The sequence below is a fragment of the Macaca nemestrina genome, chromosome 9 (genome assembly GCF_043159975.1).
Source record: "Macaca nemestrina isolate mMacNem1 chromosome 9, mMacNem.hap1, whole genome shotgun sequence".
Taxonomy (NCBI): Eukaryota; Metazoa; Chordata; class Mammalia; order Primates; family Cercopithecidae; genus Macaca; species Macaca nemestrina.
Genome location: NC_092133.1, coordinates 89,650,589 through 89,673,353, shown reverse-complemented (window position 1 = coordinate 89,673,353; position 22,765 = coordinate 89,650,589). Strand labels below are relative to the sequence as shown.

General features: G+C 46.3%; 1 protein-coding gene and 1 non-coding gene across 20 annotated transcripts in view; both read right to left on the bottom strand.

Annotated features, from left to right (window-relative positions):
- Window positions 1-22,765, bottom strand: part of LOC105486606 (zinc finger protein 487) — a 46,616-nt gene that overhangs the window by 8,207 nt on the left and 15,644 nt on the right. For 4 of the 19 annotated variants that reach the window (XM_024794348.2, XM_071070062.1, XM_071070063.1 and 1 more), the window contains 2 exons: window positions 865-1,032; window positions 510-605 (listed from right to left, as the gene is read on the bottom strand). In XM_024794348.2, coding sequence (XP_024650116.1) covers window positions 510-605; window positions 865-898 — 130 coding nt within the window. In that variant the 5' untranslated portion in view covers window positions 899-1,032. Of the gene's footprint in view, window positions 1-509; window positions 606-864; window positions 1,053-12,938; window positions 13,032-13,909; window positions 14,004-17,387; window positions 17,572-18,048; window positions 18,269-18,490; window positions 18,814-22,765 lie in introns of those variants that run through there. The other 15 variants (XM_011749519.3, XM_024794353.2, XM_071070057.1 and 12 more) reach the window with 14 other exon arrangements.
- Window positions 16,453-16,514, bottom strand: LOC112427552 (U7 small nuclear RNA). Its single transcript, XR_003019188.1, has one exon. It is a non-coding gene; the product is annotated as a U7 small nuclear RNA (small nuclear RNA).

The following is a 22,765-nucleotide window of genomic DNA, read 5'->3' as shown; positions in this document are numbered from 1 at the left end:
CAGAATATTCCACTGACACATGATTCAAATCTGTGTTTATTAAACTACTGACTTCAAAAAGGCCCTTCCACAAAGCGCACACTACATCTCATTCTTTTCTACCAATAGAACACAGCCATGGTATTAGAGCTATATCTCTAACACAGATGGAACTGCCAACATCGTAGCTGCCAAATTAATACGTATTGAATAAATACATAATATATGATGAAAAGAAGATAACTGAAATGATATAGAAGGAAGAGTCAAATGACATTCATTTGACAAAACTGAGAGAGGCAAGGATTAAGTTTTTGGAAGAAAACAAAGATCATTTAGCTGTTATCTGCTGGTGTGTAATAATATATACATCTGAGGCAAGCAGGCCAGCTCTTCTTAGTCACTTCCAAAGTTCTGGTAACTCTAAAAATGTATTCCTGAAAAATTTCAAAGATGTCAATATGTGAACTATCTCCCTAGGATCCAATTTCTCCCTGGGATTATAGATTCCTATATACTTATTAACTCACCTAGGTGGCTCTGACTTGGGGACTCTTCCTCTAATATCCACAGCACCTCTCCATGCTCCAACTTGCAAATCACCACTGGTTTGGTAATACAATACCCTGTGAATGAAAATGACACAGGACGTGGGCCAGATAGCCTGTGGAGGACAAAGCTGTGTCTGCACAAAAATAGGTCCACTTGAGCATTTCATTACGGAAAACACCACAGATATTTTTTACAGTGCCCAAAAGGGATCAATCAAGCTTCAACTCCTGAGTTTCAAGCCTTTAACTCATAATCATACAAAGAAACCATCTGCAATCAGCAGCTAAAAAGGAAATAAATGTTATTTGGAGTTTTAAATTACACAGTCCTTACCCACTGAGAGGAGGAGACTGTAGTTCTCCAGCATCACGTCTCTGTACAGAGGAGGAGGTTGTAGTTCTCCAGCATCACATCTCTGTACAGGGTCCTCTGGGCAGGGTCCAGATGCTGCCACTCCTCCTGGGTGAAGCCCAAAGCCACATCACTGAAGGACACTGATCCCTAGAACAGTACATTTCATTCTATAGTGATCAGAAGTGGAGAACACACAACATGTGTGAGATCTAACACCTTGCCATGTTCACTGTTGATAGCTGAAGAGAAAATGCTACATAAGATGCCTACTATTAATATTATACATTGTAGGAAAATGAGAAATCCTGGTATGAGGACTCTGCTGGTATATTGATTGCTTTTTTTTTCAGACAGGGTCTCGCTTTGTCACTCAGGCTGGAGTGCTGTGGCATGATTACAACTCACTGCAATCTTGACCACTGGGGCACAAGCAATTCTTCCACCTCAGCCTCCCAAGTAGCTGGGACAACAGGCACACGCCACCACACCCAGCTAATTTTTTATTTGTAGAGACAAGATCTCACCATGTTGCCCAGGCTGGTCTTGAACTCCAGGCTCAAGTTATCCTCCTGCCCTGGCCTCCCAAAGTGCTGGGATTACAGATGTGAACCACTATGCCCAGCTTACTTTCTTAATTCATACAAAAATTATATGAGGTCCCGCTAGTGATAGATGCAGGAGGTAGATAAGGGGGGGTCCCCGGAGAATCTCCGACCAACCCCACAAGTGTTTACACCAGATGCTTTTCTGCAGATAAGGGAATCTGCCCAGGGTCTTGTCTGCACATGCCTGCAACAGACTGAGGACCCACCTGCGTACTGGGAGAATGAGGTGGAGGCAGGGGAAGTCTGAGCCTTGTGCAGGGGGGAGGAGCCTGGCCTCCTAAGATCCTGTGTGGTGGCCTGGTAGTCAATCTGTGAGGTGGCAGCCTTTTAGCAGAATTGATTAAAAAAGAAAATTGATTTTAAAAAAAAACCTAGGCTGAGCGTGGTGGCTCATGCCTGTAATCCCAGCACTTTGGGTGGCCAAGGCAGGCAGATCACTTGAAGTCAGAAGTTCAAGACCAGCCTGGTCAACGTGGTGAAACCCTGTCTCTACTAAAAATGCAAAAAGTAGTCAAGCATAGTGGTGCGCACCTGTAATTCCAGCTACTAGGGAGGCTGAGACAGGAGAATCACTTGAACCTAGGAGGTGGAGGTTGCAGTGAGCCAAGATCATGCCACTGCACTCCAGTCTGGGTGACAGAGCTAGACTCCTGTCTCAAAATATAGGTAATAAATCATTTTTCCTTTTAGAGGCCAGGTCTTGCTGTTTTGCCCATGCTGGAGTACATTCACAGGCATGATCATAGCATGCTATAGCCTCGAATTCCTGGGCTCAAGCAATACTCCTGCCTAAGCCTCCCAAGTACCTGGGGCTCCAGGAAGGTTACCCAGGCTGTAGTGCAATGGCGCGATCTCAGTTCACTGCAACCTCCACCTCCCAGGTTCAAGCAATTCTCCTGCCTCAGCCTCCTGAGTAGCTAGCGTTACAGGGGCGCGCCACTAGGCCTGGTTCATTTTTGTATTTAATAGAGAGGGGGTTTCATCATGTTGGTTAGGGTGGTCTCAAACCCCTGACCTCAACCTGCCTCAGCCTCCCAAAATGCTAGGATTACAGGCTTGAGCCACTGCACCCAGCCCCTGCTTTTTTTTTTTTTGAAACACGGTCTTGTTCTGTCATCCAGGCTGGAGTGCAGCGGCACGAACACAGCTAACTGCAGCTTCAACCTCCTGGACTCAAGCAATCTTCTCACCTCAGCCTCCTGAGTAGCTAGGACTACAGATGCATACCACCATCCCATTAATTTTTTGTCTTTTCACAGAGACAGGGTTTCACCATGTTGCCCAGGTTAGTCTCTAACTCCTGGGCTCTAGCGATCTGCTGGCCTCAGCCTCCCAAAGTACTGCGATTACAGGCATAAGTCGCTGCACCGGGCTGATTTTTAAATTTTTGGAGAGATGGGGTCTCACTATGTTACCCAGGTTGGTTTCAAACTCCTGGGCTCAACTGATCCTCCCACCTTAAGCCTCCCAAAGTGTTGTGATTACAGGCATAAGCCACCTTGCCCAGCCTGGCTGTTGTTCTTAAGTTGCTTTTATAAAAGGTGGAGAAGGTAAGCTGACATTTGGTTCTGGGGGAAAAAAAAAAAAGGTGGCCTGTAATCCCAGCTACTCAGGAGGCCGAGGCAGGAGAATCGCTTGAACCTGGGAGACAGAGGTTGCAGTGAGCCGAGATTGCACCACTGCACTCCAGTCTGGGTGACAGAGCAAGACTTCGTCTCCAAAAAAAAAAAAAAAGGGCGAAGGAGATCCACTGAATTTCCATTTAAACGGGAAAAAAGGGGCCGGGCACAGTGGCTCACGCCTGTAATCTCAGCACTTCGGCAGGCTGAGGCGGGCGGACCACAAGGTCAGGAGTTCAAGACCAGCCTGGCCAATATGGTGAAACTCCGTCCACTAAAAATACAAAAATTAGCTGGGCATGGTGGCGCATGCCTGCAATCCCAGCTACTTGGGAGGCTGAGGCAGGAGAATTGGTTGAACCAGGACCCAGGAGGCGGAGGCTGCAGTGAGCCGAGATTGTGCCACTGCACTCCAGCCTGGGCTACAGAGTGAGACTCCATCTCAAAAAAAAAGGGGGCGGGGGTGGGGGAGTTGGGGGGGCAGGTGTGATGGCTCATGCCTGTAATCCCAGCACTTTGGGAGGCTGAGGTGGGCAGATAATGAGGTCTGCAGATCGAGACCATCCTGGCTAACACAGTGAAACCCCGTTTCTACTGAAAATACAAAAAACTAGCTCCACATGCTGGCTGGCACCTGTAGTCCCAGCTACTCGGGAGGCTGAGGCAGGAGAATGGTGTGAACCTGGGAGGCAGAGCTTGCAGTGAGCTGAGATCACGCCACTGCACTCCAGCCTGGGCGACAGAGCAAGACTCCATCTCAAAAAAAAAGGAAAAAAAGATATGTCAAAAACAAAAATTATAAATGGGCTTATCTTACTATATATTACTGTTTATTATGAACTCCTCTAATAAAAAGAAAAATACTCCAGTGAAAAGAAAAAGTCCCAAAACAGAGTTAAATAGTGTCCTATGCCGGGCGTGGTGGCTCATGCCTCTAGTCCCAGCACTTTGGGAGGCCGAAACAGGCAGATCACCTGAGGTCAGGAGTTCCAGACCAGCCTGGCCAACATGGTAAAACCCTGTATCTACTAATAATAGAAAAAAATTAGCCAGGCACGGCTACTCGGGAGGCTGAGGCAGGAGAGTTGCTTGAACCAGGGAGGCAGAGGTTTCAGTGAGCCAAGATCACGCCATTGCACTCCAGTCTGGGGGAACAAGAAGGAAACTCTGTCTCAAAAAAAAAAAAAAAGTGTCCTAATATATGGTCAAGTCCCAAAGGATGATCAACTTTTTTTTTTTTTTTGAGACAGAGTCTCGCTTTGTTATACAGACTGGAGTGCAGTGGCACAAACATGGCTCACTGCAACCTCTACCTCCCAGACTCAAGTGATCCTCCCGCCTCAGCCTCCCAAAGTGCTAGGATTACAGGCATGAGCCACTGCACCTACCCAGCCAATGATCAACTTATTAAATATGGTTGACATATTTAATATTTAATTATAAATGATTATAAATTATAAATCCTTTATAAATTATAACAGAATAAGTTGGAAGGCTCCCTAGGAAACATACTCCAGGAAAAGGACACATTTGGTACAAAGACAAAGGTGGTGTTATGACTAGTACATCCAGCAAGAAGGTAAGTCGAGCTGGAGCATAGTGATCAAGAGGCTGAGAAGGAAGTGAAGTCAGAGATGTAATGGACCACATAACCCACTGGTGGAATTTTGGCTTTTACTCAGTAAAAAACGTAGATGTTGGGCAGAGGATTGCTGTTTAGCAACCTGACTCATCCTACACAGGCACTCTAAATGCTAAGCCAGAGGCCAAGGTCTGAGCAGCAACAAGACTGCTCTGCAACGGTTGCTGTAATCCAGGCAAAAGATGTCATGGAGAGGATTGCAAAAGGTCAGACTCTGTGGATATATTCTGGATGTATGCCCCAGAAGTTTTTCTGACAAATAAGATGTGTAAGACAAGAAAAAAACAGGTCAAAAATAATTCCAAGGGGTCTGCTATCAAACAAGAAGGTGAAGGAATGCCCCAGAGGTTGTGGGTTTGGGAAAATCCAAGAGGCCAGTTTTAATCATGTTGAGCTTGGGTCTATAAAATACTTAAGCAGAGATGTCGAGTGGACAGTTAATATATGCATCCAAAGTGTAAGAAGAAATCTGAGCTGGAGAGATTACCAGGAGGGATCAGGCCCCAGAGAGTACTGCTGACAAGACACTGCCAAGGGAGAGGCCTCGGCCAGACAAAGTACAAGTGATAACAAAAGGAGGCAGCCAAATGCCAAGGTAAATAGGGGCAGGTCCCCAGTGCAACCTCCAAGCCAAAGACAGTTTAAAGCCTGAAAGCCAAGATACAAGTTAAATCCTCAGACCAGACTGAGAACTTGTCTTCCTCTTTGGCATGCTTTCCTCTAATCCCCGCTTTTCATCTATTCTATATATAGCTACCCTTTTCTAATTGGGTTTTTTTTTTGTTTTTTTTTTGAGACGGAGTCTCGCTGTCACCCAGGCTGGAGTGCAGTGGCGCGATCTCGGCTCACTGCAAGCTCCACCTCCCGGGTTCACACCATTCTCCTGTCTCAGCCTCCTGAGTAGCTGGGACTACAGGCGCCCGCCACCACGCCCGGATAATTTTTTGTATTTTTAGTAGAGACAGGGTTTCACCATGTTAGCCAGGTCAGGAGATCTCGTGATCCGCCCACCTCAGCCTCCCAAAGTCCTGGGACTACAGGCGCGAGCCACCGCGCCCGACCTCTCCTAACTGGTTTTCTACACTGGCATGCCCACCATTGAGTGGTGTCTTCACTTTAACGTTTTTTGCATACTCACAAACCAATGAGCCCACACTCTCCATTCTGAGTCCCATAAAGAAAGACCCCCGACTCAGTCAGTAGAGGGGGAGACAGCTTGACTTGAGAGAGAGATGATTTGACTTCAGAGAGACAGCTTGACTTCAGAGCGATGGCTTGACTTCATGCAAAGGGCAACCTGACTTCAGGGAAGGCAACCTACCCTTCCCGTTCCCTTTCCAGTTCCCCTCTCTACTGAGAGCCATTTTCTTTGCTCAATAAAATTATCTGCCTTCACTATCCTTCAATTTGCCTGTGTGACCTCATTCTTCTTGGACACCAGACGAGAGCTCAGGATCCACCGAGTGCGGGTTCGTAGAAAGACTGTCACACTGGTCCTTTGTCCTCACCAGAGGAGGGCAGCCACCCCATGCAACGAGGCAAGGGGCCAACTGAGCTGCTAACACACAGCTGTCTGCAGACAGCAAAACTAAGAGAGCACTGTAATACTTCCTCTAGGGTTCTGGGGTTGTGGGCACCCTCACCTTGGCACCGCCATCCATGTGTGCGAGCAAGTGCGGGATCTGGCTAGCCATTCTGGACGCGGAGCTTGTTCCTGCCAGTGCCCAGAGCAGCCAGCCAGATCCTGCACTCACTCACGTGCTCCGTCCTGCAAGGGATTGAGCGCGGTGGGCCGACTAAATGGGACAGCCCTGTCACGAGTCCAACAAAGGGGCCAAGAAAAATCCTGCATCGTAATGACCAAGGACTACACATAAACATTCAGTGGCAGGAAGAAAAGGAGGAACCAGCAAACGATGAGAGAAGGAAAGTTAAAAGTCTGGCAACATGGTGTAACCCTGTCTCTACAAAAAAATACAAAAATTAGTGTGGTGGTGCATGCCTGTAGTCCCAACTACTTGAGAGGCTGAGGTGGGAGGATCACTTGAACACCTACATCTGAGCCCGGGATGTCGGGGCTGCAATGAGCTATGATCATGCCACTGTACTCTAGCCTGTGTGACAGTGAGACGCTGTTCAAAAAAGAAAGGAAAAAGTTAAGGCAAAGTACAGTGGCTGTCACCTATAATCCCAACACTTTGGGAGGTCAAGTTAGGAAAAGTGCTTGAGCCCAGGACTTCCACACCAGCCTGGGCAACATGGCAAATCCCATCTCTACAATAAATAGAAAAATTGCCCCAGCGTGCTTGCTTACGCCTGTAATCCCAACACTTTGGAAGGCCGAGGTGGGTGGATCACCTGAGATCGAGAGTTCAAGACCAGCCTGACCAACATGGAGAAACCACATCTCTGCTAAAAATACAAAAAAATTAGCCAGGTGTGGTGGCGCGTGCCTGTAATCCCAGCTACTCGGGAGGCTAAGGCAGGAGAATCGCTTGAACCCGGGAGGTGGAAATTGCAGTGAGCCAAGATCACACCATTGCACTCCAGCCTAGGCAACAAGAGCGAAACTCTGTCTCTAAATAAATAAATAGAAAAATTAGCTGGGCGTGGTGGCATGCACCTGTAGTCCCAGCTACTCAGGAGGCTAAGGTGGGAGTATCACCGAAGCCCAGGGAGCTCAAGGCTAAAGTGAGCCATGATGGCACCACTGCACACCAGCCTGGGCAACAGAGTAAAACACTGTTCCCCAACCAAAACAAAAATAAAAGGGGAAGTTAAAAGGGTGTGGTGTCCTGTAAGCCAAGTGAAGAAAATCAACCAGAAGGGAAAAACACAGGCATACCTAAAAGACCATGTGCATTCAGTTCCAGACCACTGCAATAAAGCAAATGTCACTTGAGTCACATGAGTATGTTGGTTTCCCATGCATGTGAACGGTATGTTTTCACTATACTATAGTCTATTAAGTGTGCAATAGCATTATGTCTAGGAAACCAATGTACATGTCCTAATTTTTTTTTTTTCTTTTGGAAGACAGAGTCTCGCTCTGTTGCCCAGGTTGGAGTGCAGTGGTGTGATCTCAGCTCACTGCAACCTCTGCCTCCTAGGTTCAAGAAATTCTCATGCCTCAGTCTCCCGAGCACCTGGGATTACAGGAGTACACCACCATGCCCACCTAATTTTTCTATTTTTTGGTAGAGACAGGGTTTCACCATTTTGGCCAGGCTGGTCTCAAACCCTTGGCCTCAAGTGATCTGCCCACTTTGGCCTCCCAAAGTGCATGAGCCACTGCATACAGACATATTCTAATTTTAAAATACTCCATGGCCTAAAAATGCAGGCCAGGTACACTGGTTCATGCCTGTAATCCTAGCACTTTGGAAGGCTGAAGTGGGAGGATCATTTGAACCAAGGAGTCAAAGATCAGCCTGGGCAACATAAGAGACTCCGTCTCTATTTTTAAAAATAAATAAATAAATGTTGGCCAGGCGCAGTGGCTCACGCCTATAATCCCAGCACTTTAGGAGGCCGAGGCTGGTGGATCACCTGAGGTCAGGAGTTCGAGACCAGCCTGGCCGACATGGTGAAAGCCCGTCTCTACAAAAATACAAAAATTAGCCGGGTGTGGTGCACGCCTGTAGTCCCAGGTGCTCGGAAGGCTGAGGCAGGAAAATTGCTTGAACCCAGGAGACAGAGGTCACAGTGAGCCAAGGTCACACCACTGCACTCTAGCCTGGGTGAAAGAGCCAAACTATATCTCAAAATATAAAGTAAAATAAAATAAATGCTAACAATCATCTGAGCCTACAGTGAATCATAATCTTTTTGCTGGTAGATGGTCTTGCCTCAATGTTGATGACTGCTGACTCATCAGAGTGGTGGTTTGCTAAAGGCTGGGATAGCTGTGCAATTTCTTAAAATAAAATGACAAGTATGCCACACTGATTGACTTTTTTTTTTTTTTTTTTTTTGAGACAGAGTTTCACTCTTGTTGCCCAGGCTGGAGTGCAATGGCACAATCTCGGCTCACTGCAACCTCTGCCTCCCAGGTTCAAGCGATTATCCTGCCTCAGCCTCCCGAGTAGTTGGGATTACAGGCATGTGCCACCACGCCCGGCTAATTTTGTATTTTTAGTAGAGACGGGGTTTCTCCATACTGGTCAGGCTGGTCTCAAACTCCCGACCTCAGGTGATCCACCTGCCTCAGCCTCCAAAAGTGCTGGGGTTACAGACATGAGCCACTGCACTCGGCCGACTCGTCCTTTCATGAAAGATTCCTCTATAGCACAAAATGCTGTTTAATTTTACCCATAGAACATCTTTCAAAATTGGATTTAATCCTCTCAAACCCTGCTGCTGCCTTATTAAGTTTATTTAAGTCTAAATTCTTTGTTGTCATTTTAACAATGTTCACAGCATCTTCACCAGGAATAGATCCAATCACAAGAAACAATTTTCTTCTCTCATGCATAAGAAGCAACTCCTCATCTGTTCAAGTTCTACCATAAGATTGCAGCAATTCAGTCACATCTTCGGGCTCCACTTCTAATTCTACTTCTCTTGCTATTTCCACATCTGCAGTGACTTCCTCCAGTGAAGACTTGAATCCCTCAAAGTCATCCATAAGGGTTGGATTCAAGTTCTTCCAAATTCCTATTAATGTTGTTATTTGGACCTACTCCCATGAATCATGAATGGTCTTAGTGGCATCTTGAGCAGTGAATCCATTCCAGAAGGTATTCAATTTACTTTGCCCAGATCCATCAGAGGAATCACTATCCATGGCGGCTATAGCCTTACAAATTTCCTTTTTTTTTTTTCTGAGATACAGTCTCACTATGTTGCCCACGCTGGTGTACAGCGGCACAATCTCGGCTCACTGCAACCTCTGCCTCCCAGGTTCAAGTGATTCTCCTGCCCCAGCCTCCCAAGTAGCTGGGATTACAGGTATGCACCAGCCCAGCTAATTTTTGTATTTTTAGTAGAAACAGGGTTTCACAATGTTTGCCAAGCTGGTCTCGAACTCCTGACCTGAGGTGATCCACCCGCCTTGGCCTCCCAAAGTGCTGGGATTACAGACATGAGCCACCACGCCTGGCCACAAATTTATTTCTTAAATAATAAAAGTTGAAGGTCAGGCGCAGTGGCTCACGCCTGCAATAACAGCACTTTGGGAGGCCAAGGTGGGTGGATCACGAGGTCAGGAGTTTGAGACCAGCCTGGTCAACATGGTGAAACCCTGTCTCTATTAAAAATACAAAAATTAGCCGGGAGTGGTGGCGTGTGCCTGTAGTCCCAGCTACTCAGGAGGCAGAGGCAGAAGAATCACTTGAACCTGGGAGGCGGAGGTTGCAGTGAGCTGAGATCATGCCACTGCACTCCAGCCTGGGCGACACTCCATCTCAAAAAAAGAAAAATAAAAAATAAAACTTGAAAGTCAAAATTACTCCTTGGCCAGGCGCAGTGGCTCACGCTTATAATCCTAGAACTTTGGGAGGCTGAGGTGGGCAGATCACTTGAGGACAGGAGTTCAAGACCAGCCTGGCCAACATGGTGAAACCATCTCTACTGAAAAAAATACAAAACAATTAGCCGGCAGGCACCTGTAATCTCAGCTACTCAGGAGGCTGAGACAGGAGAATTGCCGAACCTAGGAGGCAGAGGTTGCAGTGAGCCGAGATCATGCCATTGCAATTCAGCCTGGACAACAAGAGCGAAACTCTGTCTCAAAAAAAAAAAAAAAAAAATTACTCTTTGATCCATGGGCTGTAGAATGTATGCGTGCTAGTAAGCATGAAAACAACATTAATTTCATACCTCATAGCTCTTGTGTGACTAGTTGTTGATGAGCAGTAACATTTTGAAGAAATATTTTTTTCAGAACATTAGGACTCAATAATTTGTTTAAAATAATCAGTAAACCAGCTGGGCATGGTGGCTCATGCCTGTAATCCCAGCACTATGGGAGGCCGAAGTGGGTGGATCATGAGGTCAGGAGTTGGAGACCAGCCTGACAAACATGGTGAAACCCCATCTCTACTAATAATACAAAAATTAGCTGGGGGTGGTGGTGTACACCTGTAATCCCAGCTACTCAGGAGGCTGAGGCAGGAGAATCACTTGAACCAGGGAGGCAGAGGTTGCAGTGAGCTGAGATCACGCCACTGTACTCCAGCCTGGGCGACAAAGCAAGACTCCATCTCAAAAAAAAAAAAAAAAAGAAAAGAAAAAAAAATTCAGCAAACTATGCTATAAACAATATGCCAGCCAGGCACAATGGCTCATGCCTGTAATCCTAGTACTTTGGGAGGCCAGGACGGGTAGATCACCTAAGATCAGGAGTTCAAGACCAGCCTGGCCAACATGATGAAACCCAGTCTCTACTAAAAATACAAAAAATTAGCCGTGCGTGGTAGCACGCACCTGTAATCCCAGCTACCCACAAGGCTGAGACAGAAGAATCACTTGAACCAGGAGGTAGAGGTTTCAGTGAGCTGAGATCGTGCCACTGCACTCCAGCCTGGGTGACACGGTGAGACTCTGTCTCAAAACAAAAAAGAAAAGAAAAGAAAAAAAAGTTTTCCTTTGCATTTACATTTGGGCTGTTTGGCACAAGAGGCCTAATTTGGGCCTGTCTTGGCATTTGATATATGCCTTCCTCATCAAGCTTAATTATTTCTAGCTTCTGAATTAAAGTGGGAGATGTATAACTCTTCCTCTCACTTGAACACTGAGAGGCTACTGTAGGGTAGTTAACTACCCTAATTTCAATATTGTTGTGTCTCAAGGAATAGGGAGGCAAGAGGAAAGGGAGAAAGAAAGGGGAACAGCCAGTCAGTGAAGCAGTCAGAATACAGGCAACATTTGTTAATTTTAATTGACTTATATACAGTTTAGGGTATCTCAAAACAATTACAATAATAACAGAAATCACGGATCACAGATCACCATAATAGATAATAATAAAAACGTCTGAAATAGTGCCAGAATTACCAAAATGTGACCCAGACACACAACATGAGCACATGCTAAAAAAGAAAAATAGTTGTGAGACTGTGGCTCATGCCTACAGTCCCAGGGCTCTGGGGGACCAAGGTGGGAAGATCACTTGATGCCAACTGTACACAACTGTAGTCCCAGCTACTCAGGAGGCTGAGGCACGAGAATCGCTTGAACCCAGGAGGCCAAGGTTGCAGTGAGCTGAGATCAAGCCACTGCACTCCAGCCTGGTGACAGAGTGAGACTCTGTCTCAAAAATAAATAAATAAATAAATAAATAAATAAATAAATAAATAAATAAATAGTGTCTACAGATTTGCTCAATGACGGGTTTCCACAAACTTTCAATTGTTAAAAAAAACAAAAAAAAGAAAAGAAAAAAGAAAAAAAGCGCAATATCTGCAAAGTACATTAAAGCAAGGGACAATAAAACGAGGTGTGCCTGTAATCAATGATACCAAATGTGGCTAGAAAGCCATGTAAGACGGGCTGGGCATAGTAGCTCAACCCTATAATCCCAGCACTTTGGGAGGCAGAGGTTGCAGTGAGCTGGGATCGCACCACTGCACTCCAGCCTGGGCAACAGAGCAAGACTCCATCTCAAAAACAAACAAACAAACAAACAGAAAGAGTAATTCACTAGATAATTAATTTTTTAAAAAGAAAGTCATGTTAAGAGGAAGACTGAAGATTTCACCACTAGAGGTCACTGCTGGGATAGCCTTAAGGACTGGGATAGCCTTAAGGCTTTGAGTTCCCTACAGACCAACCTTGGAGATAAAAGAGACAAAAAGCAAAGTAAACTGTGAACAAGTTTTGGTCTGAATGGGGTTATGTGAATTAGTGTGTGTGAGACATAGCTTTGCCCTGGAACAAACACACCTGCCACCCACCTGGGGATGACAAATGACAAGGTAGAAAGAAACAACTTGGACTTGTATCAAGTTCTAAAGGATAATTTCCCTAATATAAAGAAATTAAATCTATAATTTTAAAACTATTCATAAAGAAAAGCCAGACCCTAGAAAAATTCACTGCTGTAATTTTACAAGCAATAAGGAATAAACAGCACCAAACTTACACAAGCACTTATGGAGAATAAAGAGAAAATACTAAACATATTTTCTGAAACAGGCATAAAATTAATATAAACACCTAACAAAGGCCAGGGGCAGTGGCTCATACCTGTAATCCCAACGTTTTGGGAGGCCAAGGCAGGAGGATCACTTGGGCCCAGGAGTTCAAGACCAGCCTGGGCAACATACCAAAACACCATCTCTAAAAAAAATATAAAAAATTAGCCAGGCATTATGGTACATGCCTGTAGTCCCACCTACTCAGGAGGCTGAGATCAGAGGATTGCTTGAGCCCAGGAGTTCAAGGGAGAGGTGAGTTATGATCATCACACCACTGCACTCCAGCCTGGTAACAGAGCAAGTTACAAACAGAGCAAAAACAAAACAGAGCAAGTTTTGTTTTTTGTCTCAAAAAAACAAAAGGCTGGGCTGGGCACGTTGGCTCGCACCTGTAATCCCAACACTTTGGGAGGCCGAGGCAGGCAGATCACCTGAGGTCAGGAGTTTGAGACCAGCCTGACAAACATGGTGAAACCCTGTTTCTACTATAAAATACAAAAAGTAGACGGGCGTGATGGCTAACCCCTGTAATCCCAGTTACTCAGGAGGCTGAGGCAGGAGAATCGCTTGAACCGGGGAGGTGGAGGTTGCAGTGAGCAGAGATCGCACGACTGCACTCCAGCCTAGGCGACAACGGTGAAACTCCATCTCAAAAAATAAATAAATAAATATTAGAAGAGGCCAGGTTTGACAGCTCACGCCTGTTATCCCAGCATTTTGGGAGGCCAAGATGGGCAGATCACTGGAGGACAGGAGTTTAAGACCAGCCAGGCCAACACGGTGAAACTGTGTCTCTCTAAAAATACAAAAATTAGCCAGTCCTGGTGGTGCATGCCTGTAATCTCAGCTACTTGGGAGGCAGAGGCACAAGAATCGCTTGAACCCAGGAGGCGAAGGTTGCAGTAAGCTGAGATAGCGCCACTACACTTCAGACTAGGCAATAGAGTGAGACTCTGTCTCAAAAAAAAAAAAAAAGACTTTTAAGAAAGGAAAATAACAGCCAGGCGTGGTGGCTCATACCTGTAATCTCGACACTTTGGGAGGCTGAGGTGGATGGCATCTGAGGTCAGGAGTTCAAGACTAGCCTGGGCCAGATGGCGAAACCCCGTGTCTACTAAAAATATAAAAAATTAGCTGGGCATGGTGGCAGACGCCTGTAATCTCAGCTACTCGGGAGGCTGAGGTATGAGAATCACTTGAACCAAGGAGGCAGAGGTTGCCATGAGCTGAGATCATGCCACTGCACTCCAGCCTGGGTGACAGAGCAAGACTTGGTCTCAAAAAAAAAAAAAGAAAGAAAACAACAGACTCTTTCAGAAACAAAGACACAAAAATATCTAACAATTTGTCATGGAATATATTTTAAAAGGATAAAACAACAATATAACTTTGTTCCTGGAAAATAGGCTGGTTTAACATTTGAAAATCAAAACATTAACAAAATTAACTCGATCCATAGGTTAATATCAATCAATCCACTGAAAAAGAAGAAAACAATATAATCATCTCAATAATAATTAAATTCATTCTTCTGGTCTATTAGCTAAAAACAAATAATAATAATTAAACGGCCGGACGCAGTGGCTCACGCTTGTAATCCCAGCACTTTGGGAGGCCGAGGCAGGCAGATCATGAGGTCAGGAGATCGAGACCATCCTGGCTAACACGGTGAAACCCCATCTCTACTAAAAATATAAAAATTAGCCAGGCGTGGTGGAGGGCGCCTGTAGTCCCAGCTACTCGGGAGGCTGAGGCAGGAGAATGTTGTGAACACAGGAGGCAGAGCTTGCAGTGAGCCGAGATTGAGCCACTGCACTCCAGCATGGACGACAGAGCGAGACTCTGTCTCAGAAAAAAAAAAATAATAATAATAATTAAACTCACAGCCTGAGCAACATGGCAAAACCCTGTCTGTAGAAAAAATAAAAAAATTAGTCAGGCATTGTGCTGTGCACCTGTAGTTCCAGCTACCTGGGAGACTAAAGTCAGAGGATTGCAGTGAGCTGTGATCGCACCACTGCACTCCAGACTGGGTGACAGAGTGAGACCCGACTTAAAAATTTTTCTTAAAAAGTTCAAATTCAGTACCCACTGGATGATAAAAAGTCTCAGCAAACCAAGGGCCAGGTGCAGTGGCTCACTCCTGTAATCCCAGCATTTTGGGAGGCCAAGGTGGGTGGATCACCTGAGGTCAGGAGTTCGAGACCAGCCTGGCCAACATGGCGAAACCCCGTCTCTACTAAAAGTGCAAAAATTAGCTGGGTGTAGTAGCATATGCCTATAGTCCCAGCTACTCGGGAGGCTGAGGCAGGAGGGTCACTTGAACCTGGGAGGCAGAGGATGAAGGGAGCCAAGACCATGCCACTGCACTCTAGCCTGGGTGACAAAGTGGGACTATGCCTAAAAAAAAAAAAAAAAGAGGAAAGAAAAGAGAGAAAGAGAGACAGAGAGAGAGAGAGGAAGAGAGAGAGACTAGATACCTTGGAAACAGCAATAATGAGAGGCAGGAAGAGGAAGAAGACTTCACTGACAAGACAGAAAAGAAATAATTACAGAGGAAGGAATAGATCAGAAACCAACTGAGAAGACATTCTAGGGAGATTAAACATGAGCATCAACTGGACAGAATGCTCAATTAAGGCAAGCACTAAAGTATCCATGACATTTGGATACCCCTACCAGGCAGAACCAGCAAGCCATGTTGTTCAAAATGAGAAAGGGAAACGTGGAGATACTTGCCAGAAAATACAGCTTTAACCTTGCTGTTGTACAATCTATACATACATTTAAGGAGTTTATCTGAAGGTGATATAATCCATTCTTTCATGCAGCTATCTCAGCTTCTATGCCTGGATCAAGCAGGACCATCAGAAAGAGGTCTATGGGACCAAGGTGCCTCCATCCCTAGAAATGCACTGACTGGAGTACTCCACCCACACGAAGTACTCAATTACAGGCAGCAGACTGCACTGATTTCTGGTACTCATTGAAAGAATGAAGACTGTCTACTAAGCCATCTACAGGAAAACTGGAAAAAGAATGTTTTTTAGACTTCAATGCCAATAACTCCTTTTTTTTTTTTTTTTTTTTAAGGGGCTTTCCAGTGTGAAAGGAAAATAAATCTTGGGGCACCAAAATCACTAAGCTAAAGAGAAAAGTCAAGTTGGGAACTGCTAAGGGCAAGCCTGCCTCTCATTCTATTTAAAGTCACCCCTCTGCTCACTGAGATAAATGCAAAACTGATTGCCTCCTTTGAAGAGGCTAATCAGAAACTCAAAAGAATGCAACTATTTGTCTCTTACCTACCTAAGATCCCGCAAGCCACCTGCCCTCCAAGTTGTCCCACCTTTGCTTCCAGTTGTCCTTCCTTTCCGGACTGAACCAATGTTCATCTTACATATATTGATTGATGTCTCAAGTCTCCCTAAAATGTATGAAACCTAAGTGTGCTCTGCCCACATTGGTGCATGTCTGATCAGGACCTCCTAAGGCTGTCACAGGCGCATGTCCTCAACTTTGGCAAAATAAAGTTTCTAAATTAACTGAGGCCCATCTCAGATATTTTGGGTTCACACTGGCAAAAAGTGGAAAGCCTGCTAGACAAATTCTAAGAGCCGTAACTCTTTTGAGTCTAGTTCTGTTGCCAAGGTTGGAGTGCAGTGGCGGGTTCTCGGCTCACTGCAAGCTCCGCCTCCCGGGTTCACCCCATTCACCTGCCTCAGCCTCCCGAGTAGCTGGGACTACAGGCGCCCACCACCATGCCTGGCTAATTTTTTGTATTTTTAGTAGAGATGGGATTTCACCGTGTTAGCGAGGATGGTCTCCAGCTCCTGACCTCGTGATCCGCCCGCCTCGGCCTCCCAAAGTGCTGGGATTACCGCGCCCAGCAAAGAGCTGTAAATCTTAATGTCTCATGAAGAATTCTTTTTTGTTTGTTTGTTTTTTAAATTAAGGCGGAGTCTCCCTCTATTGCCCACGTTGGAGTTCAGTGGCATGATCTCGGCTCACTGCAACCTCCAACTCGCATGTTCAAGCTGTCTCATGAGAAATTCTTTTCTTTTTTCCCAAGACGGAGTCTTGCTCTGTCGCCCAGGCTGGAGTGCAGTGACACGATCTCAGCTCACTGCAACCTCCACCTCCCGGGTTTAGGCGATTCTCCTGCCTCAGCATCTGGAGTAGCTAGGATTACAGGCATGCACCACCATGCCCAGCTATTGTTTGTATTTTCAGTAGAGACAGGATTTCACTATGTCGGCCAGGCTGGTCTCGAACTCCTGACCTTGTGATCCGGCAGCCTCCCCCCACCCCCCGCCTCGGCCTCCCAAAGTGATGGGATTACAGGCATGAGCCACCACGCTAGGCTTTTTTTTTTTTTTTTTTTTTTTGAGATGGAGTCTCACTCTGTCACCCAGGCTGGAGTGCAGTGGCTCTATCTCAGCTCGCTACAACCTCCGCCTTCCGAGCTCAAGGGATTCTCCTGCCTCAGCCTCTGGAATACCTAATGAATGGGATGACCTGGACATTCACCCCTCTGGAGTTCAATGGTTTTCATCTTTCATGTCAGGCAGAAATTGGTAATCCAGGAAGCTGTTTCCTCCTCTACTTTCTGAGTAAGCATGGTGGAAGCACCCACATCTCTCAAGGCCACTGTGGTAACGGGCATAGCACGGGGAGCTCAGGATCTGGAAAGAGTAGATAATTCAGAAAAATTCAAAGGCCGTTGGGGTGTTTAAGACAGAATTTTCTTGGCCAGGAGTGGTGGCTCACGCCTGTAATCCCAATACTTTGGGAGGTGGAGGTGCGCGGATCACCTGAGGTCAGGAGTTCGAGACCAACCTGGCCAACGTGGGGAAAACCTGTCTCTACTAAAAATACAAAAATTAGCCAGGCGTGGTGTCATGCGCCTGTAATCTCAGCTACTCGGGAGGCTGAGGCAGGAGAATCGCTTGAACCCGGGAGGCAGAGAATACAGTGGGCCGAGATTGTGCCACTGCACTCTAGCCTGGGCGACACTGCTACACTCCATCTCAAAAGAAAAAAAAAAAAAAATTTCTTAGAAGTAGGTAGCATTTCTTTCCCTCCCAACCAGGTTCTCTCAACCCTGAAGATGGAGAGACATTTCCTGGGCAAGCCTGACCCTAGCCTTAGGTCCAGCTCACCTCTCTGACAGCTGGAGCACAACTCCCGTTGAGTCAGCTGGGATGGCTTGTGGAGCAGAAGCATTACATATTGCATCTCTCCGTGCAAATCTGGGTCGTGTTCTTTCTCAGCCTCGTCCTCTGCTGCTGTGAAAACTCTGGTGAGAGGTTTCCATTCAGGTGGGCCATGCTTCCTCTACCTCACAAGTGCTGCTCTGTTTTCAGAAATTAGGAACTGGCCCTAGGGGCCAAAATCATTTTATTTGGGGCTTACATCAGGGCCCTAAGTCTTGGGACTCCCTGTGCCCCAGAATCTCGGGTTGGTCCTTCAAAAATCCATTAAGACGACTGAGGACACATTGGCTGGACGGTTCAAACGAGGCCTGGGGCCCTCCATTATTAAATGCGGGCCCACAAACCCTGACTACAAGTGCCCCAGGAAAAAACGGAGCTGGCATTATACTTGGCAACGATGTCTGGCGCTCAGTGCTGTAACGACGCAACGCTGGACTTCCGCCGAATGGGCTTTTAGTGGGCAGGCAGAGCGGTGAGCCCCGAGGTCCAGCTCCCGGGCTGTGCTAGAACGGGCGGTGCCCGCCTCCCTTCTGGAGCGCGAAGCGTCCCCGTAGTCCCCACTAGGGTGCGCAGTAGCGTCGGCACAAGAGCGGCAAATGCCGCCATGACCTGCTGCCAGCCTGGCGCGCTGTCTCCTACGCACCAAAGGGCCAAGGCCGCGGCCCCACCCTCCCGCGGGCTCTTTGACCCCAAAGGTGACCCGACCGCGGCCCAGCCCTGCCACTACGGGAAATGGGCAGCGCATGCGCGGCAGTGCCCGTGGCTGTCACAGGCGTGCCTCGCACCACGGACCTAGGGGGGCCGTTTCCCGTCAGGCTCCGCTACGAACCCTCGCCTCGCCCCGCCCCGCCCCGCGTCCTCTAGCTGGGCGGGGGCGCGTCAGGCATTGACCCGGTCGCAGACAAAAGACCGCAAAGGACGCCTGCACGGCAGGCATGGAAAAGCGAAAGAGCCCGTGGCGCATGGATTCCTCCGGAAAGCAAAGCGGCTTTGTGATGCAGCTGTAATCACAATGCCAATGGGATGGTGCTCGCTTCTCAAAATTTGAGACTTCCTTGCAATACACAGAATTTGGGGGTGAATAAAAGTGCAAACTAAAAGAAAACGACTATCACACACAGCCTCGTATCCCTTAAAGGACTTTTTTTGAGACAAGGTCTGGCTCTGTTGCCCAGGCTGGAGTGCAGGGGCGCAGTCACGGCTCACCGCACAGCAGTGATGGAAGCAATGTGTATGTGAAGACTTGGCATGATTCACTCCCTGAATAATCAAGTGCTAATGTTCCCATTGGAATAGGTGTAGAGAGAATGCATTCTTGACATGGTTCTACAAATAAGGGAAATTTTATTTTAATTCTGCTTTATCTTTTCTCAGCTTTTCAGACTAGTCTCTACCAATTTAACTGCATCGAGTGCATCAAAATCAATTTTAATTAAAAATCCAAAGTTTATTCCAGAGCTATCGATTTTCCAGCATGTTTTACAGCACAAGCATTGTTACACTAAATGAATTTTTGCCTTACTTGGTTTAAAAACTATTCTTTCAACAACATTGAATATTAAAATAGCACAAATCAGCAGATCATTCACAAGTTTCAAAGCACATAGATGGCATTTGTAGGAGACTGACAAGTGATGGAGTTAAATTTTGTAAGCTAGTGAAAGGAGACCAGTATAGTCATAATAAACACTGTCCTCGGCTTACTGTTCAAAAGTACTTTGAAAATCTGTGAGTCGAGGGCCAGGCGCAGTGGCTCACGCCTGTAATCCTACCACTTTGGGAGGCTGAGGCGGGAGGACTGCCTGAGCTCAGGAGTTTGAGACCAGCCTGGGCAACATGGTGAAACCCTATCTCTACTAAAACACAAAAAATGAGCCAGGCATGATGGCGTGCACCTGTATTCCCAGCTACTCAGGAGGCTGAGCAGAAGAACTGCCTCAACCCAGGAGGTGGAGGTTGCAATGAGCTGAGATCGTGCCACTGCACTCTACTTCAGCCTGGGCGACAGAGCAAGACTCCGTCCCTAAAAAAAAAAAAAAAGAAGAAGAGATAAAAGAAAATCTGAGTCCTAGGCCGGGCGCGGTGGCTCAAGCCTGTAATCCCAGCACTTTGGGAGGCCGAGACGGGCGGATCACGAGGTCAGGAGATCGAGACCATCCTGGCTAACGCGGTGAAACCCCATCTCTACTAAAAAAATACAAAAATCTAGCCGGGTGAGGTGGCAGGTGCCTGTAGTCCCAGCTACTCGGGAGGCTGAGGCAGGAGAATGGCGTGAACCCGGGAGGCGGAGCTTGCAGTGAGCCGAGATCCGGCCACTGAACTCCAGCCTGGGTGACAGAGCAAGACTCCGTCTCAAAAAAAAAAAAAAAAAAAAAAAAAAGAAAATCTGAGTCCTAACAATTTTTTAAAATATTAAAAGAATTGCATTATTTCAAACCTTGTGCATAACATACAACTTTCAAATATTTATTCATGTTGTTTTAAATCTGTATAAATTCCCATAAAACATGAGAGCATTATACTCATCAGGCAACCCTTGCTTTGTACAGTTCTAATATACACGAATTTCAGTCACCATGATTTAATAACACCAGTCCCCCAACAACACAACTCAAATTTCAAGTACACAGTATATTAACTGTGAGTCTTCGCATAAAGTGCAGGCTTGGCTGCTAGCTCTTCAGTCTACACATCATTATATTAATAACAAATGCATGTAAAAAACAAAACAAAACAAAAAAAACAAATGCATGTCATGATCAGTAACCAGTCACATCACTTCTGTCTGTTGGTGACTGCTCACTGTAAGTTTGTTATTCAGCTCACTCAGAAACAGTAACATCTGTAGTTGTGTGGGCTTCATCTTCCAGTGATATACAATGTTGTGGTTACTGAGAACTGCAGAACTCTCCCCACATAACTCCATCTGAAACTCTGCACTGAGAGACAAATTGGCATGGTTTCTAGTAGCATAGCCTGTGTTCCCAGGATGACCCCAGTCCCCACCATTAAACTGCCTGCCTGAGAAATCTCAGTGCTGCCAGGGTAACTTACTGTTCTTGCCAACATCGGACCATAGGCCCCTGACTGCCCTCTCTTAGAGCATTTAGTAAAAAGGACTTACAATTATGAATCTTTCCTCTGTCCCTTTGAGATGTTTATGTGATACACGTTGTGTATGTGTATGCATGTGTGTATCTCCTACAGCTCAGAAGTGTCTTTCTCAAGGAACACTGCTTCCTCGAGGAGCCACTGCTTTGAAATGTAGTGATTGGGAAAGATAAGGCCTCTGTCTCCCAGTCTCTGTGGGAGGACAGAATCCTAACTTTGATCATTGCCAGCAGGCAGACACCGCTGGCCTCATCACATTTACACTGGTCCCTTGTAATTTTTCATATCCACAACTCTACTGAGCCCCCACTCGTACCCCTCCATACTCCCTCATTCCCCCTTTAAAATCACCAATCGACTACATTCAGTGGAGAGTATTTGGAAGAAAAAAAATAGGGAAGAAAATGGAAAACAGATATAAAATATCCAACAATCAAAAAAAGAAAAAAAGCCCAATCATCACTGTACAAATCAGAATGGAGCTCAGCTTTTTCCCCTACTGTCAGTGGTTACTGAATAAAATGTTTTCACCACTTTAACGTCTGCTGTGTTTATCTTTGATATTACCCAAAGATACGAGATAGATTCCCCACCCAAAACCTGGTTTTTCAAAACTGGTGACAGCCCCACACGCACAGAGAGAATATGTAAAGGCTTATGACTCACATGAGGCTTTCTGGGGGAGAACAGGGATGAATCCCAAACAGGTTCAAAAATAGCTTGAGTCTGGGTGCAACGGCTCACGCCTGTAACCCCAGCATTTTGGGAGGCCAAGCCAAGAGAGGATCACTTGAGCCCAGGAGTTTTGAGACCAGCTTGGGCAACATAGTGGCACTCGTCATCTCTACAAAAAAAATTTAAAAATTAGCCAGGCATGGTGGCACACCCCCATGGTTCCAGCTACTGGGGAGGCTGAGCTGGAAGGATTGCCTGAGCCCAGAGGTCTAGGCTGCAGTGAGCTGTGATCATGGCCCTGCACTCCAGCCTGGGTGACACAATAAGACCCTGTCTCCAGAAAAAGAAAAAGAAGAAAAAAAAAAATGGCTTGAGAGCAGGGAGGAGAGACTGGCTTTGGGTGTTATTAAGGTCAAGGAGTGGGGCAGAAGTGAAGGCTCCAATGCACATGCTGGAGCCTGTGTGGCTTGCACTTGCCTTTAGAGCCAAAGGAGGAAGCACCTGGGCTTTCAAATCAGTCATCCAGGTGTGGGACAGAAGGGGCGGGAAGAGGTGGGGTTTAAAAGCTGTCAGTAGTCAAAGATCAAATATGAAGTCAGACTCTCTAGTTCATAAAAACTACATTTACATAGAACATACAAAAAATGGAAAATTAAAAGAGAATTGGCCAACAAAGATGAAATTGCAGCAAAGAAAAAGTGGTAACACAGGAAGTGAAACTGGAATTGAGCATTTCCTGCAGTGCCACCCAGTCCTTGTTCTCATCATGCAGGTTTCCTGCTCCTCGCAGAGCCAGCGAAGTTTACTTTGTGGTGTAGGAACTCTCTTCTAGTTGTCCTCTTCTTTTCCACCCTACTATCAGTTGGCAGGCTCTGCA